Genomic DNA, 17804 nt, shown 5'->3' on the forward strand with positions numbered 1-17804 from the left:
GGCCGCCTCGGGAGCCCGGGATCCGGGGGCGGAAGAGCGAGCCGGGGCGGGGGAGTGGGGCGAGCGCCCGTGGCTCGGAGGTCACGGCCCACGGCTCGCTCCCCCGGGGAACCTCGCATTCTTTTGTGGTCGTTGTCAGGGCGCCGCGGCCGATCCGAGGTCCCTGCAGAAGCGTGCGAAACCTTCCGTACGTAGGAGAGTTCTAGAAAAGAAGAAAACACGTATTTTTGGTCGCCATCTCTAACAAAGCTGTTAGTGGGGCGTGGGACGTTTGGATTTGTAAAATGTGTGTGCATGTTGCAAACACAAGCTGCACGCAGCGGAACAATGGGGGACGAACGGTCTTCCTTTTCCGGTGTCTTCTGCTAGGTTTATTAAAATGGGGCTCTGCTGGGTACCGTGTGCAGGGCAGGTGGAGAACTTTTGCAACCGGCTGCCCCTGGAACGACGAAGCCCAGGGCCCCCGCTCCACGCCAGCACTTATCGAAAGTGTTTATGTGGGATCTCTCTGGCCAGTGCTCCAGAAAAGGGGGAGATGGGAAGGATGTGCCAGCTGGAGAAGCGTTTCTCAATCTGGTACTAGTGACAGTTGGGGTTGGGGGTCACATAATTCTTGGTTGGGGGCGCTGCCCTGTGCATTGTAAGAAGTTGGGCAGCTCTACCATGCCAGTAGCATCCCTGCCCCGACCCCTGTTATGATGATCAAAAACATCTTCAAACATTGCCAGATATCCCCTGGGGTCGGTCCCTTCCTTTCCTTCTTCTCCCTCTGTGTTTTTCTCTCTCTCTCACTCTCCAGGTGCACAGCCACTACTACCAAACTAAAATGATCTTCCACTGAACGTATTTTTAGCCTCCCGTCTGAAACCCTTGTAGATTCCCAAGACGTTGGACCAGCTCAGCTGTGCTGAGCCTTAGTTGTTCTATCTGTAAAATGGGAAAGTGGAAAGTACTGTGCAGATTTCAGGGCGTGGGAAACCACCATGGGCTGTACATGGTAGGCACTGAACACACAGTGTTATAAAGAAACACCAGTATTTATTGACAGTCTGCCATGTGCTTGACACTTCTTTACAGACATTGGTCTTTAGCCCTTGAGGTAGGTGCTGTTATAATACCCATTTTAGAGATAGAGAAGCTGAGGCTTAGATGGGTCACTTGGCATTGTGTTCTAAAGTACTTAAGGCAGGTTTTAAACTCAGGCTCTCTGATTGAAAGCCTTTACTTTGAACCACTGAGGACACCCTGAAGGGTGGTGTTTCAGGAGTCCCATTCAGTTGCCATTGAATATCTGTGTGCCAAACTGCTGGAGTGGATTGTGGTAGCGCACTCCTGTAATCCCAGCACTCAGAAGGCCGAGGCATGAGCATCACCATGAGTTCAAGGCCAGGCTGAACTATATGTCAAGACCTATCTCAGAAAACCAAAACCAGAACAACAAAAACATGTGCTGGGGTCTGTTTTAAAATTCTACAGCTTCAGGTTCATGAAGAGGCCGAAATAGATGAACATTTCCAGATGTGGCCGGAAATGTTTCTCCTGCAGCTCTGGCTCAGAGGGACAGAACTTCAGTTGGGATCTGTTAAACTTGAGGTTGTGCGGTCTTCCCGATGCTGGGTCATTGCCTCTCTCCCACAGCGTCCCATCTCCCTCATCTTTCCACACTTCAGCAAGGGTTGGTTTTTGTAATGCAGATCTAATTGTTTCCCTCCTGATTAAAAGTCTTTGGGCAGAAAAAAAAAAAAAAACAAATTTTGTTGACCTATTTAAGTGGCTTGAAAGATAAAGTCGGGAGCTCAAAAGTCGGGACACCAGTTCTTTCCTACTCTAACCCTTCCTTCCTTTCTAACCTCATCTGCACAGAGTCGGGGCTCTCTTCCACCTGGAGATCTCCTCCTCCTGCCGAGAGGCCCAGCTTGGAGCTCACTCACCACTTGGTGCCTCCTCCAGCTGCCACTCTTCTTCCACCCCCACTGGAATCAACTGTTCCCTGGTTTGTGTTCCCATCCCATTCAATTTATTGAATCGAATTAAATGCTGAATGGCGCGGGAGGTGCAGTGTTAGCCTGGCGTCCCTAGGTGGCAGCAGTGAAGGGAGAGACGACCTGAGGCTGTGGGTCAGGGAAAGCCCTGTAGGAAACCAGTCTGGAGGAGGGGAGTGAGTCTGGCTTCCCTCCATTGCTCTCTCCCTGCTTCTGCGCTGGGATCTGGGCTCCGCACTAGGCTCTGGGGAGGCGATAGTGTATGTGGTGTGTGTCGATGATTTCAGCCCCTCTGCTGAGGGCCGCTGTGGTTACGCACTGGCTGATGTGGAAGCAGAAAAGAAGAAACTGCCACTCAAGCCTGGGTGGGCTCAGGAGATCCTGCAGTGCTTCCTGGAGGAGGTGAGGTGGCAGGGGTAGGAAGAGTAGCAAGTGACACCAGGGGTTGGGCTTTTGAGGATGCAGGAGTTGCAGGGGCAAAGACATGGAGGTGGGGACTCCTCATTGGAGTTTGCTCACGAAGTGAGTTGTAGCGGGACCTGCAGGTCTGTGGCAGAGGGCTTAGCTGTAGGATGGACTCAGGAGTGAGGGAGTCAGGTTTGCGCAAGAAGAGCTAGAGCAGAATGTGGTTGAAGGCCAGGAAACCAGTCAGGAGACAGACATCGGATTCCTTCAGGTCAGAAACTGTGCGTGTGACCAGGGCTGCTGTGGCAGGGACGGAGAAGGAACGCTTGAGACACAGATGCTTAGATGTAGGAAGTGAGCAAGAAAGGACAGCCAAGGCTGGCTCTGCGTGAGCTTGAGTGACCGGAAGATGAATGGTCAGAGAGAAACAAGGAAAGCTAGAGAGGCGAGGTTTTGTATGTGGCTGGAGACGAGAAAGCACATGGCTAGGGTGGCATGCAGGAAGGGGGAAGGTGGCAGGCGCGTCCATGTGTCTATGTGTCTGCTCGTATGCTCAGTGAGACGACCATCCCACTCCATCCAGAACCTCAGCATGAACTGGCAACATTCAAAAAAAACCTGCCTGATCCTAGTGCTTAGGAGGCTGAGGCAGGAGGATCACTGTGTGAAGACCAGTTTGAAGTACGTAACAAGACCTTGTCTCAAAAACAACAAAACCAAACCTCAGTGTAGTCTGTTTTTTAATGGAGTAAGGATGGTTTGTTTTGTTTTGTTTTGTTTTGTTTTTTCTTTTTGAGGCAGGGCCTCTATGTAGTCCAGACTGACCTTGAACTCACTGTAGCGCACGCTGACCATGAACTTACAGTGATCCTCCGCCTCAGCCTCCTGAGTGTTGGGATTACAGGTGTGTGCTACCACACATGGCACTTCAGGGCAGTCTGGAAGCAAAACATAACTCTGTTGTCACAGGGCAGAGGAAGATTGCCTTCTCCAAGAAGTTAGAATCTGCATTGGGGAAAGTGACCTCAGTGTGTGAGTTGGAGGAACACAAGGGTGAGAGGGCCAGTTTTAGAAACTCGTTGAAAGAAATGAATATCTGATGCTGGGGTTTTGTTTTTGTCTGAGCAGGTTGTTGTGAGTAGAGCGGTGAGGGGGCCCTCGGGGCAGGAAGGTCCATGCACGTGAGAGAGGCTGTGCAGGCCTGAGTGGACTGGTTTGGCCCGGCAGAGGGGCAGGAAGGGGATCTTGGAGGTCAGTCTAGAAAAATGAGCTGGGGTCAGTGACAGACAGTTCCTGGACCGGTTGGGGTAACCCTGGCAAATTGCTGGGCTGGGGGAGAGAGGACAACGGATCAGTCCAGAGGTGAATGTAGGACTGCAAGGTGACCCCCTCTTGAGGGTTAGGACTGAGATTGCGCTTCTGTTTTGTGTGTCTCATGCCTTGCCCTATGCCTGGCACGTGGTTGGCACTCGTCTGTGCCAGGGGAAGGAAGGATTTGCAGGGAGATCAGAAGTGACTGGATCCAGCAACTCATCAAAGAGATCTTTATGTCAGAGCAAGGAGTCATAGATGGTGTAGAGCAAGCAGCACAGCAGCAGGGCTGTTGTTACCGTGGACAGAAGCTAGGAGGTAGAGGAAGAGAAGGGAGGAGGTTAGCTTTAGAGATACCGTTAGGAGCTGGTCTAGGCAGGAAGGGACAGGACAGTGACAGAGATGGGAGAGTTAGATACATGGTTCACATGTGATGCTGGCGGGACTTGGTGCTCCATCCGTGGGAGGAATGGGGCGGAGAGTTGGGTGACAGGCATGGGGGAGGCGCTACCACATGAAGTAAATTGGGGAGGAGGAGGTTTGATGGGGTCAAGGACAGGAAGAGAGGAGATGAGGCGTTTGCCTCTGGAGATAGGGAGAATGGGGTCACACGTTCACTTGTTTTTGCAAGTGAAATAGGAGTAAGCATTTACCAGGTGTCAGACACTGTGCGTCCTGCCCCCACAGAGGGAAACGGAGGTTCAGGGAAGGGGAGCAACTTCCTGTGGGTCAGCTGGTCAGCAGCAGGGTTAGTGATGGAGCTCAGGTTGTCAGATTCTAGAGCCCATGGATCTTCTGCTGCACTGTGTTGCTTTGCATTTCTTTTTTCTTTTTTTTTTTTGCTTTTCATTTCTTTGTGAGATTTTATCAACTGGAAAGAGCTTAGGCTCTTAGCAGGGCTCTGGAGCTGATCAGGTCCCTTGGACAAAGCCCTTGGACTGGACCACATGCTGGCTGTGCCTGGCCAGTTCGCGCTTGGGCTTCTCAGCTGGCTGACAGGGAACTGCTGCGACTTACCCAGAGCTGTCTCACCCAGGTGGCCTTCCCTGGCTATGGACAGGGGCCAGCACGGAGCTGTGGCCCCATGTCCAGCTGAGCCCCGCCTAAAATGGCAATCTTAATTGGGTCAGACCATGCCTTCAGAGTTTTCTGGCACCAGCGCGATTCCTGGGTGACCTGACACTTTTCCCTTAAAGCGCAGAGTTTTACATCTGGAAAAGACCTTAGAAATAATTGAGTCCAAGCCCTGTCAGATGATGTGTGAAGTGTCAAGGTCGAGCCGGAAGATATATTTGACTGTTCTAGTTTTATTCTGGCTCAAGAAAGCCTGACCCATCACTGTGAAGTGAGACAGATTGTCATATGTGCCTCATGGAAGCCAGTCCCGCATGCACCACTGGTGTGTGTTTTTATGTCATGTGTAAAGACACACATATCCCACCCATGCGTGAGGGGTAGGTGTTCTACAGGTGTGAGCAACATTGCTAATGTTACCCAGGTATAGCCAGGATGGTTTGAAATAGTGCAGTGGAGTTGAAAACCCTTAGATCATCCAAATGGAAACATTTCCAAAATAGCAGGAATTGTTTTGACAAAGTTAAAGTTTCCCTTTTTGCTCCCTGCAGTTGGGTGGATCTGGTTCTTTGGGGAGGTGCTTAGTGATGATTCTAAGCAAGTGGGGTGCTGAATGTGTTAGTAGAATGTCAGTACAATTTCTACTACCCTGCTTTAACGTAAAAGAAATATTCCAGACATACTATTCCAAGGGCATACAGCAGTCAGTGACTCCCACCCTATGACACACACTGTTTGCCTGGGGACCGTTAGATGATTGTAGTGTAGTGTCAGCCCTCAAGACTCTCACCTTTGACAGTGGTGAAAAGTAGATCATGGGGACAGGGATTTAGCTCAGCGGCGCAGTGCCTGCCTGGCAGTCGCAAGGTCCTGAGTTGGATTCCCGGTTACCTCCACCCCCAGTCATCACAAGTCGGTGTGATTAGGGCAGCAGTAAAGGTTTCCACTGCTGGTGTGGAGGTGGTGAGAACTAAAGCAATCTGCTGTCCTGGGGGAAGGTGACCCTCTAACTGGGAGGTGAGAAGAGGGTGGACACACCCTGTGAAGGGAGCAGCCAAAGCAAAGGCCCTGAAGGTGAGGGCCTGTGGCATGTTGGGAAGAGGCCAGGGTGGGGACACCCAGTGGGGACCTCATCACAGTGGCCTTTTATCCGAGCTGGGGAGACTGCTCTGTAATGACAGCTCAAGGCCAGGTCCTGCCACTTACTAAGAGTGTGTGCACAAAATACATGCCCTCCCCTCCTGAGTGGTGGTGACGCTAAGAGGGGCTGAGCAGATGGGCTTGGAGAAGGCAGGAGGCAGCAGTGACCTGGGAGTCATTGATGTTGAGGTGGTGACAAGCAAGGCCCGATTGTGGTCGCAGCTGCTGGGCACGGGTGCTGGTTGGGCCCAAGCTGGAGGGTGCAGTTTGGAAAGGGTACAGGTGGGGCAGGTGGAGTGTTGCCAAGCACTGTGACACTGCTTTGGGGGTTGGTATTCCCCTTTTTGCCAAACACTTGGCCTGAGGGGCACTGCCTAGCTTTGACTGCATGTCAGGAGGTGGCAAAACAGATGTTCCCTTTTTAAATCTTAATTTTTGCATTTGCATATGGGAAAACTTACTCTTTGGTGTAAGATTGGCTGGTTGGTTTCTTTATTTAGCAGTCTTAGGGACTGAACTCAGGGCCTTTCCCTCATCCTTTTTGTTTTTTATTTTGAGACAGGTTCTCGCCGAATTGCCCAGGCTGGGCTCAAACTTGTGATTCTCCTGCCTCTGTCCGCGGAATAGCTGGGATTATAGGTACACACTACCGTGCTCAGCCTTGGTGTAAGGTTTTCTGAGCTTTGACAAATGCATAGACTTGTGTGACTACCACCACTGTCAAAATACTGGAAAGTTCTGTCATCTGAAAACAAAAGTATTCCCTCTCGCTGCCCTTATGTAGTCACTTCCTCACATCACTCACCATGTTAGGTAGCCACAGAACCGTTTGCATGTGGATGCTCTTGACTTAGAGTGGGCCTGCGCCCGAGAAACCCACTGTGATTTGACAATACAGTGAGTCTAAAATGCATTACAAAATGCATCGAATGCACCTTATGTACCAAATGCCGCAGCCTAGCCACACAGCACTCTAGAGTACAGTAAGCCCCCCAACTTACAAACATTCGAGTTGTGAACATCACAGGTGTGTTATATAAGACTCACTTTGTCAGACTTAGGAACGAATTTGACTTTTCCTGGAATGGAGCTCATTCATAAGTCAGGGACTTACTGATCAGTGTTTTACCCTCACGAAGGCATGGCTGGCCAGGACCTGCCACTGCCAGGACCTGCCACTGCCCAGTGTCATAAGAGAGAATTGGCGTATGTATCACTAGCCCAGGAAAATTTCAAAATCCAAAATTGAAAGTACCATTTCTGCAGAATGAGTATCACTTTTGTACCATCCAAGAGTCATTAAGTCATATCATTATAAGTTGGGGGCCATCTGTAAGTCTGTCCTTTCCAGAATGCCATAGAAACAGAATCACACAGTGTGAAGCCTTCTGGGTCTCTTTCTTTCACTTAACAAGGTGTGTTTGAGATTCAGATGAGTACCATGGATGGACAGCACCTTTTCCCTGCTGACTAGTCTCCCTGATCCAGGATGCCATAGTTTTCCCATGAGGACCCTCAGCTGACACTGACGTAGCCTCTCTCAGTCCTCGGGGCTCTCACCTTTGAAGGGCTTAAAGGACATTGCATTGTACAGATGAATAAAGCTGCCACAAGCATTTGTGTGTAGGTCTTTATATGAAAGTAGGTTTTTATTTCTCTTGATCAGTGGTAGGAGTTGAATGATTGGGTCATGGGCTAAGTGTGTGTTTAACTACCAAGTTGTTTTTTCCAAAGTGGCTGTAACATGTTTGCATTCCCACCAGGAGGGCAAAAGGTTTTGTTTGTCCCCATTCTCTCCAGCACTTGACATGGTTGTTGTTTTAGCCATTTTAATAGGTGTGTAGTGATTTCTCCGTGTGGCTGTTATTTGCATTTCCCTAATGATGAATGGTGTTGAGCATTTTTTAAAAATTGTTCTATGTTATTTTATTTTATTTTTTAAAGACAGGGTCTAGGTAAGTAATCCAGGTGGCCTGAACTCACTATGTAGCCCAGGCTGGCCTTGAACTTGCAGCGATCTTCCTGCCTTAGCCTCCCCAGTGCTGGGATTATAGGTGTGCACCACCACACCCAGCTACACACCCAGAACAGCTTTTCATGTGCTTATTTGCCATCCAGACTTCTTTGGTGCAGCATCCAGATTATTCACTGTTTTTGCAGTTGGGTTGTTTTCTTATTGTTTTGAGAGCTAAAAAGAAGGTGCCTTTTTTTGGCAAATACTTTCTCTTGTTTGTGGATGTCAGTTCACCTAGCAGTGTCTTTCACTGAATAAATTTTTATGATAGCCAGTTTAGCAGGTTTTTTTTTTAAAAGGGAATGTACTTTTGGTGTTATAACTAAGAAATCTTTGCCTAGCCCAGTATCACAGATTTTCTCCTGGAAATGTTGTTGTATTTTTTCATTTTAGAACAGAGGTAAGCAAATTTTTTTTCTGTCAAGAGCCCACTGGGAAATATTTCAGCTCTGTGGGCCATACCATTGTTACTCCTAAGCACTCATTGTAGCAGGAAAACCACCCACAGACAGAGTACATAAGCAATGAAAGTGACTATGATCCAATAAAACTTTATTTGTAAGAACAGGCAGTGGGCCACGTTTGTCCCACAGGCTATGGCCTACAGACTACTGTTTCAGAAGGTCCACTTTTTTTACCAGGCATAGAGGGTAATTACAGTTGGGTAATTAGTGTCCAATTCATCATCCATGAAGGCAGGCTGAGGGAAAAAGTGGAAAAGCAAGTACCTAACTCTTAGAAATAAAAGATGGAGAGAGAGAAAAAGACAGAGGCAGGAAAAAGAGAAATGTGAGAATCATTGTTGAGCACACTTCAGAATGCATTTTAATTTTTCTGAGGTAGTTTGTGAGCTTTGGAATGGGATTCAGCAAATGTTTTTATTTGTATTTGAGCTAATGATTATTTTTAAATCTTACGACCACAGTTTATTAGTTGCATAGTTTTTCTTTATTAAACTTTAATGCTTTCTATTCAGAGTTGATATTTGGCTGTCCCCTGTTGGATCACGTCCAGCTTTGTACTTTTACAGACCGTAGGACAGTATTCCTTCCATATATTAACCTTCACACAGGGTTATTTCTGTAGAGCAGGTGCTCAGCCATTCCCAGGCACAGGATGGTGTTCACGTTACAAATGTTGGTAGGCACTGCATGATCCTCCTCCAAAAAGGTGACACCATCTCATGCTCTTGTGGACAGTCTCATATGAGCCTGTTCCCCCCTCATCTTTATTTACACTGAATTTTAATCCATCTCTGATTTTATCCCATCTGATTGGCAGGAAATTGCATCTCCTTTGATTTCCCATTTTCTTTATTGTTTATGAGGTTGCGCTTTTTTCATGTGTTTATTATTAAATTGTTAGCACCTATAAGTCATAGTTCATATCCTTTATCTACTTCTCTATTGGTGATACGTTACTTTCTTTTGGTTTTTATTTTGTTTTTGTTTTTTACTAATCTGTAAGTGTCTGTATTATGTGTTCTCTCAACTTCAGCAGTATAGACATTTTAGGCTGGATAGTTCTTGGTTGTGGGCCCCCTCTGTACTTAGCAGAATATTCAGTTAACAGTATAGATATTGCCCAGTGTCCCTGGGAAGGCAGAATTGCCCAGCTTGAGAAGCACTGATATTTACACAGTAAATATTTCCCTCCAGTCTCTTGCTGCTTATTATTTATGATGCTTTTTGCCGTACGTTATGTTTGATGTAATGAAGTCTTACTTTCCAATCTTTTTTGATGCTAATCTATATTTTGAAAAGTAGGGAGCACAGATACCTTCAAAAAAGTAACAGAAATGCTGGGAAACTGTGCTAATTTGCATGTTTGCCTGAGAGTAGGCCAGGGAAGGCTGAACATTTTCCACTGAGAAAAGAGAAACCCAGCCTCATTCCTCTCTCAGCATTGATTCAAAGGTCTGTGGGAAATCTCCATGCAGGAGGCATGGAGGCATGTAACTGCTGGCAAAGGTGTTTCTAAACAAGGCCTAAAGTTCATGACTGTGGACACGGCTCACACAGTGCCAAGCTGCGCACCAAGCAGCTGGAGAGAGAGGTGAGCTGCTCTGAGACCTCCAGGCGAGTGGGGCACCCATGGGCTGATGCTTGTGTATTTCGTATCGGTGATGGTGACTGCTTAGGTTGGGCACTGCATAGCAGAACTCCCAAGCAGATTCAGTATGGGTTGTGCTTCCAAAAGAGCCATCTCGGCTCTCGTGGCTGCCTCAATCCAGACACTCTTTCTTCCAAAGCCATCCCAGCTTCTAATTTCTTACTGAATGTGAAGACTGTGGTAGGCAGTGAAAGAGTTCCAAAGCCCACAGGCACGGAAGACTAAGGTCCTCTGACTAGTATAGATTCTGACCTCTTTGCAGTTCCATCAGTCTTTGGGGACAAAGGGCACAAGGAACCGCTGCCTGCTTGCTCAGTGACAGACAGGGTGTGTGTGGTTGGGGTGCTGAGACTCACATCGTGGGCCGCGACATGCAGCTGGAGTCAGCATGTGGGGTGCATGTGGGGTGAAGACAGCCAGAAATCTTCGGAGTGCTGAGAGACAGCTCGGATGCTTTCTCACAGCAGCTGGGCTTACGGTGCTGGAGTTGTGTGGAGGCTCCTGTAAGCCCTCTGCATGGGCATAGTTGAGCTTTGAGCGGTTCTGTTTTGTGTTAGTATTTTCTGAAGCAATTTTTTCTTTTAATTTTTAAATTTTGTTTTTACCATAAAGAGGACTGAACCCAGGGCCTTCACAGTAAGCTATATGCCAAGACCTTTTAAATTTTTTTTTCTTTCTGTCTACCTGCCTGCCTGCCTGCCTATCTTTCTTTCTTTCTTTTTTTAAGTTTTGAGATGGTGTCTTACAAGTCATTGAGTTACCAGGGTTGGGCTCAGACTTGCATTTTTCCTGCCTCAGCCTCCCAGAGTGCTGCAATTATAGGCATGTACCACTAATCTCAGTTTCGAGTAGTTTTGGGCTGGCAGAAACATTACATAGAAACTAGTGAGTTCCCATGTACCCCTCCCCCAGTGCAGCATGTCTGCTATTATTCACATTGTGCTTTGATGTGATCATCTGTTATAATTGATGAGAATATTGATACATTGCTTTTTTTTTTTTTTTGGATTTTTTTTTTCTCGGTACCAGGAATCGAACTCACGACCTCGTGCTTGCCAGGCAGGCGCCCTGCGGCTGAGCTAAATCTCCAGCTTCTGATACGTTGTTATTAACCAAGTCATGTAGGGGGTCACTCCTTACATTGTTCATTCTATCTGATTTAACAGATGTCTCATGTCCTGCATCTACCATTAAAGTATCACCCAGAAAACTCAGACTGCCCTAAAAATCCCTCTGTGCTCTTCCTATGCATCCCCCCTCCATCCAGCGCACCCATTAGTGTTCCTGCTGTGTCTGAAGTTTTGCCTTTTTCCAGAAGGTCGTATACTGTGGTAGGAATCACACAGTATGTAGCCTTTTCAAATGTTCTGTGTCAGGCTGGAGGAGTGGCTCAGTATTGGATCACTTGCTGTAGTGTGGATAAGGCCCTGGGTTCTATTTATAGTTCACAAAATAAAAAATAAAGTTCCTCGTCTTTCTCTGGCTTTTAAGAGCTCATTTCTTTTGAGCACTGAGTAATACTGCATTTTATGAGTGTGCCATGTAATGAATGGAGCTTACTTGTCATTTCCCCCGTTGAAGGATGCCTTGGTGGTTTCCAGACCTTGGTGATTAGGAATAAGGCTGCTGGGAAGGTCTGAGGGCAGGTTGTTTTGCAGCTGTCTCTGTCCTGACTGTGGTGAGAAGAAAGTGCAAATGTAGTCGTTACTTTTGCCTTCATATAGCACGGCATGAACAATTGGATTTACTTGATCTTTTTTTCCCTTGCAGATTAAAAAAAAAAATACAATGTCTAATGGTTATGAAGACCACATGGCTGAAGACTGCAGGGATGACATTGGGAGAACGAATCTAATTGTCAACTACCTCCCTCAGAACATGACCCAGGACGAGCTACGAAGTCTGTTCAGCAGCATTGGTGAAGTTGAGTCAGCAAAGCTTATCCGGGATAAAGTAGCAGGTAAAGAGCCTGAGAGGTGTCTGCGAAGGAGGGTACCGGTGCTGTCCTCTTAGGCACCGTTTTCCCTGCCTGTAACTGTCTCATTCCTCAGTGTAGAATAGCCATAGCCTCAGCACTGGCTGTGATGTTTCTTTTTTTTCTCTCACTCTGGTTTTCCACTGTCCTAGTATGAGTTTAGACAGAAGTTCCCAAAGAAGAGAAGTTCTTTATAAAACAGAGTGCAAATACAAAGTAAAGTGTAGAAGCTGGGCGTGGTGGTGCACGCCTGTAAACCCAGCACAGAAGAGGCTGAGGCAGGAGGATTGTTGCCAGTCTGGGCTACATAGGCTAGCCTGAATTACATATCAAGACCCTGTCTCAAAAATAGGGACGTGGAGGGAAATGAGGAGCCAGCAGAAACCCAGGCTGCTGTGAAAGCTGGAAGCAGCCAAATAATAATAGCCTGGCCCAGCTCGGTGTACACAGGCTGACCAAGGCCCGCATAGCAAAGAGACGCTGCTGAGCCCACTGCCTAGGCTAGGACTGGTAGTCCTGTCACGATCTACACAGACCCCCACTCACAGTCCAGCCCACAGCAGGGCCACGTGGGCAGGCCTGTGTCACTTTTGACCAGTCTGTTAGCAGTCTGAACACTGCACCCATGGAGCTTAAACTTTGGGGGGTGGGAGCAGGGCAGCTGAAGCTCTGCTCTTCTGCTTCCCCATGATGTGACTGCTGGGCATCTGTGTCCCCGTGTATGGAGCGGGGTGGTAGCGCCTGTGTCTGATGGCGCTATCTTGCAGGTGCTTGCAGCGGCCTGGTTCTGGTCCATGCCCAGTGACATGAAGGTCCCCATTCTGAGGCACAGCTTCAGGGCTCTGGAACAGACGGGAGGCCAGGTGCTACACAGCCCTGCTGCTTTCCTGTCTTTTCCTTCCTGAGAGGCTCCCTGTCCCTGCTCCTCCCCCTCGGTCCCCTTCGGCAGGCTGAGGAACAAATAGTCCTCTCGGAGCACTCTGGCTGCCACCTGTCTCGGGACCCTGAGTCCCCATCTTGGAAACTAATTTAAAAATTTTTTAACAACACATTTTTTGTTGTGGAAAATTTCAAGTGTACACGAACAGAGAGTAATACATGAACCCCGTGTGCCCCTTGGTACGCTTCGTCAGCCTTCAGCCTTTCCCAGTAACCTGAGGATGCTTGACCCCTGGACAACCCCGTCATCCCTGTCTGACAGCTGTCTAAAGAAATAGCCCGTCACATGGGGCACTGAACCCAGACACCATCTCCCCTGCAACTCTGAGAGTGTGATTTAATAAACACCTCCTAGAGAAGGACTTCAGATGATATCCAAACTGGAATGGTGTTAGAAGGTTCCAGTGTTACTATTCCATCCTGAATAAGAGAGGCCTGGCCAGGAGTGGTTTAAAATTTGGGCACCTCTGGCAAGTCCTGCCTTCCCCACTTAAGTTCTTGCGGGAGGGAGGGACTGCAACCCTCAGAGCCTCCCTAGCGCCAGAGTCTGATGCTCATCACTTGGCTGCTTGGCTCACCTATGGTGTGCTCAGAAACACTGAGGTTTGGTGAGGTCCATCTTGGGAGAACTGGTCATGAGAGCTCAGGAAGGTAGCAGACCTGTGGTCTGAAATTCGTTCATTTCTGAGGTAAGGGCTATCTTCTCTTCAGGCAGCAGTCCACATGCTAGGAGTTGTGCAAGCAGGGGCTAATGGCTCAGCTCAGTGTCTTGCCAGTAGTCCTTTACGTGCAATGGTTGCGTGCTCCCATAATCCCAGCACTTGAGAGGCTGAGGTAGGAGAGGCCAGGGGTTGAAGGCCAGCCTGAACTACACAGCAAGACCCTGTCTTTAAAAAAAACCAAAATAAAACAGCAATGAATGGAGCTTCTCAATTACTCTTGGAACCCTAACTTTTCTTCTGCTGCCATCCGCATGCAGCAGCTTTGCGGGCTGTCTAGAGGCTGTGGACTTACTGCCTGCCTGCCGTACTGTGATACCACTTTGAAAACTGGCTTTCTCCAGGCTGGAGCTCGAATCACCCACCCCAGCAAGTCTCTTTCACTCAGCCAGACCCAAATGGTGCCTCTTCCAGTCCCAGCCTACTCAGCTCTCCCAGCAGGTGTCTCTGCCCACCACATCACCACTGCAGTGTCATCCCTCCTCCTGCCTCCGACCGCCCCCTCTGCCTCACCTGATGACCACCTCTTACTTCACAGTGCAATGAACGGCCACCTCAGCCCTGCCCTAGATGCCCTCTTCCTGGCCCTCTAGCACTGTTCAGCTGTCCCAGCACCCACTTGCCCTCGGTCCCTGCAGGGTTGGCCTGTCAGCATTTGAGTCATTTCCCAGCTCCTGGACCTTCACCCAGGGTTTCTCCCAGTGCAGATCTTGTCAGCACTACTGCCCCTCAGCTGCACCTAATTCTGTCTGGAGCCAGGCCGTGCACTGTGGGGTGTTAGCATCCCTGGCCTCCCCCCACTTGAGGCTGGTAGCACCTTCTGAGTTGTGAAAACTAAATCTTGTTGCAGACATGGCTGCGTGTCCCATAGGAGGCAGACTGCCCTGAGTTAGGGCTGCACGTTGTCCTCCCATGCACCCACTTCCGCAAGCGTCCTCTTCCATTGACCGAGGCCATGGAGTCTGGGCTGTGTCTCTTTTGCATCTCTCCTTTTCCCAACCTAAAAATGAGTCCTCGGCGTTATTCTGTAGCCTTGCTCTTCCACAGCAGATGCGGACTGAGTGGGTTCACTCCACAGCTCTGGGTAACCTCAGTGTGTCTCCCCGCTTGACCAGAAAGTGCTCAGGACCCCAGACCCCTCATCATCATACATTCTTTGGTTTTTTGTTTTTTTTTTTCTGTTTCTCTTCTGGTACCAGGAATCGAACTCACAACCTTGCACTTGCCAGGTAGGCGCTTTTGCTGCTGAGCTAAATCCCCAGCCCATCATAGATTCTTGTACCCTAAACTGGTCTTGTTTGCAAGCCAGCCATTCATGTCCCATGACTCTGACTTTACGGATGGCACCACTGTCCACATGATGGCTTGGTCAGAAACCAAAGAGTGTTTTTTGACCTCCTAGGTCAGTGGTGGCAAACCTATGGCATGCATGTCACAGCTGGCTGTTTGTGTTCCTGGAATCTCTCAAAGGTCTGCTATCACCGTCCTACATGTCCAGGCACCAGCCCTCCTGGATTTTTCTTTTTCTTTTTCTTTTTCTTTTTTTTTTTTATTTTAAAGATAAAAGGGGGGAAACATTAACAGACATACAACATTCCTCCTGGATTTTTCTATAGGCTGCCCCTTTGCTGCCTTTCCCTAGGGACCAGCCCAGCCCAGGTCACTGTCAACTTTTCATGTACTACTCTTGTGCCCATCCTCCCTCCAAATGTTCATCCTGTAGCAAAGGGGCCTCTTCCACAGAGGCCCATGACCTGACCGTGCCCCTCCTTCCTGTGAGAGAGAGAGAGGGACGGACACACACACACACACCTACCTACCTACCTACCTACCTACCTACCTCCCCACCCCTGGTCTGTGTTTGATGGCATTGCTTGCAGAGGCCTCACTGGCCCCACCCAGTCAGCATCCCATCCTTGCCTTTGGGTTCCCATAGCAACCAGGAAACCTACCAGAGGTTTCATATCTTACTGAGGTTGGAATTTTCTCGTCTAGTACATCAGCTTAGTTCGCGGAAGCATTATTAACTTTGGTAGCCCTAGATGTGGCTACTGTACTGAATGAATGAATGAGTGTATGAATGGAACCGGGGAGAGTATAGATCAGCACTTGTGTTCATTCAGCAAATATTTATCAGAGGCCAGCCACAGACTGGGCACTTGGAGGAGGATAGGAAGGGACGTGGTTGTGGCTGGAATGAAAGGGTTGTACGGTGTGCAGGCCTGAGGACTGAGAATAAGCCAGATGTTGGTCTCCTGTCAGGGCTGTGGCACTTGCTGACTGTTCCCTCCACAGATACTACCTGCGGGGTGCCACCACAGCGTCCAACAATGCCGCCTGGTGCCTTCCTGCACACCCCTGTCTGCTCTTTCCCTGGTATCTGGTCTCTGCAGTAGCCCTTATGACCCCAGAGGCAGGAGACACCCCTCCATCCTCATGCCTGTCCCCCATCCACTGGGTTCCCAGCTTTAGCGCATTAGGTCAGCGTCTGTCTTGTTGCCACACACCTGTGGCTAGGAAAAGCCCTGACCCCTGCCTGCAGCTCCTGGGACTCCTGGACCCCATCCCACCTTTCTCTCAGCGGTGGGTTGTGCTGCTTGTCATTTCTCAGATAGCCGTGCTCCTGCTCTTAGGATCTGTCCACACGCTTCCCCTGCAGGAATGCCCGCCACACTTCGCTGGCCTGGCCACGGTTTTTCCTTGACGTGAGTCATCTTTGTTCCTTTCAGAAAATAGTTAAGCATGAGACAAACAGGAAGAGAAGCTTAAGGTACCTATCATCCCACCATGGTTTGCTTTTGGGTACATGTCCTTGCATGCCTTTTCTGTCTTGCTGTTATAGAAACAGACAGGCATCCCACAAACTGTACAATAAACTAACTTTTCTTCTGTATCTGGGCATTTTTTTTGGTCACTGAACATTGCACATTGCATTGTATCCAGTTTTCCACATTTCCGTATTTATAAGCACCCCCCCCAGGTAAATATCCTGGAAATCTTTTCTTATTGGCTGTTTCCATAGAAGGTCTTCCAGAAGTGAAGTAGCAGATGGGAGAGTGTCCTTCTAAGAACTCTTGGTCCCTGTTGCCACCTCGCCCTCCCTTCTACCCAGTCTTGCCATCAGGATTTCTCCTCATTGCCAGCCAGAGACTCAACAAATGACATTGGATCATGGTGCTGATTCACATTGCTGGTGAAGTTCATCATTGTTTTCATCCAGGCTGCTTGTAGTTCTTTCATAAAATACTCTTCCTGCCCTTTCCCCATTTTCTTTTTTTTTGAGCCTGTACTGTTTCTTACCTTTTGCCTGGTGAGTTCACTCCCTGTACCACCCCAAGACCCTGTGTGTCTGTTAGTGAAGTCTTTCCTAGGGGCCCCCATAGATCTTTAAAGAAAGGAGTCACAGGCCAGGTAACTGTGGCACATGCCTGTAATCCCAGCACTCGGAAGGCTGAGGCAGGAAGATCACCATGAGTTTGAGGCCAGCCTGGGCTACACACATAGTGAGACCCTGTCTTAAAAAGAAAAAAAAAGAAAGAAAGGAGTCACAGTACTACCCATAGCATTCACCCCAGAACCTCCCAGGTGTGAGAACACTGAGGGATTAAAGTCTGGCAGGGCAGGACCGAACGCTGTGACATCATCTCTCCAGTCTCAGCCCTTGTCTAGGGAAGCCAAGGGCACAGGCCAAGTCTGCCTGAGGGTGCCCCCAGGGTTCCTCTGACCACCACTGGCACCTGGGGACTTGGAGAAGTTCGGGACCCACTCGCATGCACATCAGCCACTCCAAGGAGTTATTTATGTCCTCTGGGTTTTAACTGCCTGGAGCTGATGCTGGCAAATGGAGAACCAGGGTGCAGAATTGTGTTCCTACAATTTGAGGAGGTAGAAGCTTGGGGAGCACCGGCCTCTGGCATGTCTGGACCTCAGACTCGGAGTTTGTGCAGTCTTCCTCCCTCACCATCTCCCCCTTTCTTCTTTTTTATACCCTATGTCCCATCTCAAGGGCCCTGGCTCCAAATCCTGGCAGACCCCACCACCCAAACTCACAGCAGCCTCTGCAGGAGCTGTGCCATGCTGACCTGCTGGGCTCTTTCCCCTGCTGCTCGCCACCCCTCAGGCCTTCCTCCCTG

General features: G+C 48.9%; 1 protein-coding gene across 1 annotated transcript in view; it reads left to right on the forward strand.

Moving 5' to 3' along the window:
• Nucleotides 1–1863: 1863 nt before the first annotated feature.
• Elavl1 (ELAV like RNA binding protein 1) overlaps nucleotides 1864–17804 on the forward strand; it is a gene marked incomplete at its 5' end in the record, with an annotated part of 31860 nt that continues 15919 nt past the window's right edge. The window contains 2 exon segments of the mRNA XM_005413137.2: nucleotides 1864–1993; nucleotides 11809–11998. Of these exon segments, the coding sequence (XP_005413194.1) occupies nucleotides 11827–11998 (172 nt within the window).

This window comes from Chinchilla lanigera, unplaced genomic scaffold, assembly GCF_000276665.1.
Source record: "Chinchilla lanigera isolate Chin_1 unplaced genomic scaffold, ChiLan1.0 scaffold00162, whole genome shotgun sequence".
Lineage (NCBI taxonomy): Eukaryota > Metazoa > Chordata > Mammalia > Rodentia > Chinchillidae > Chinchilla > Chinchilla lanigera.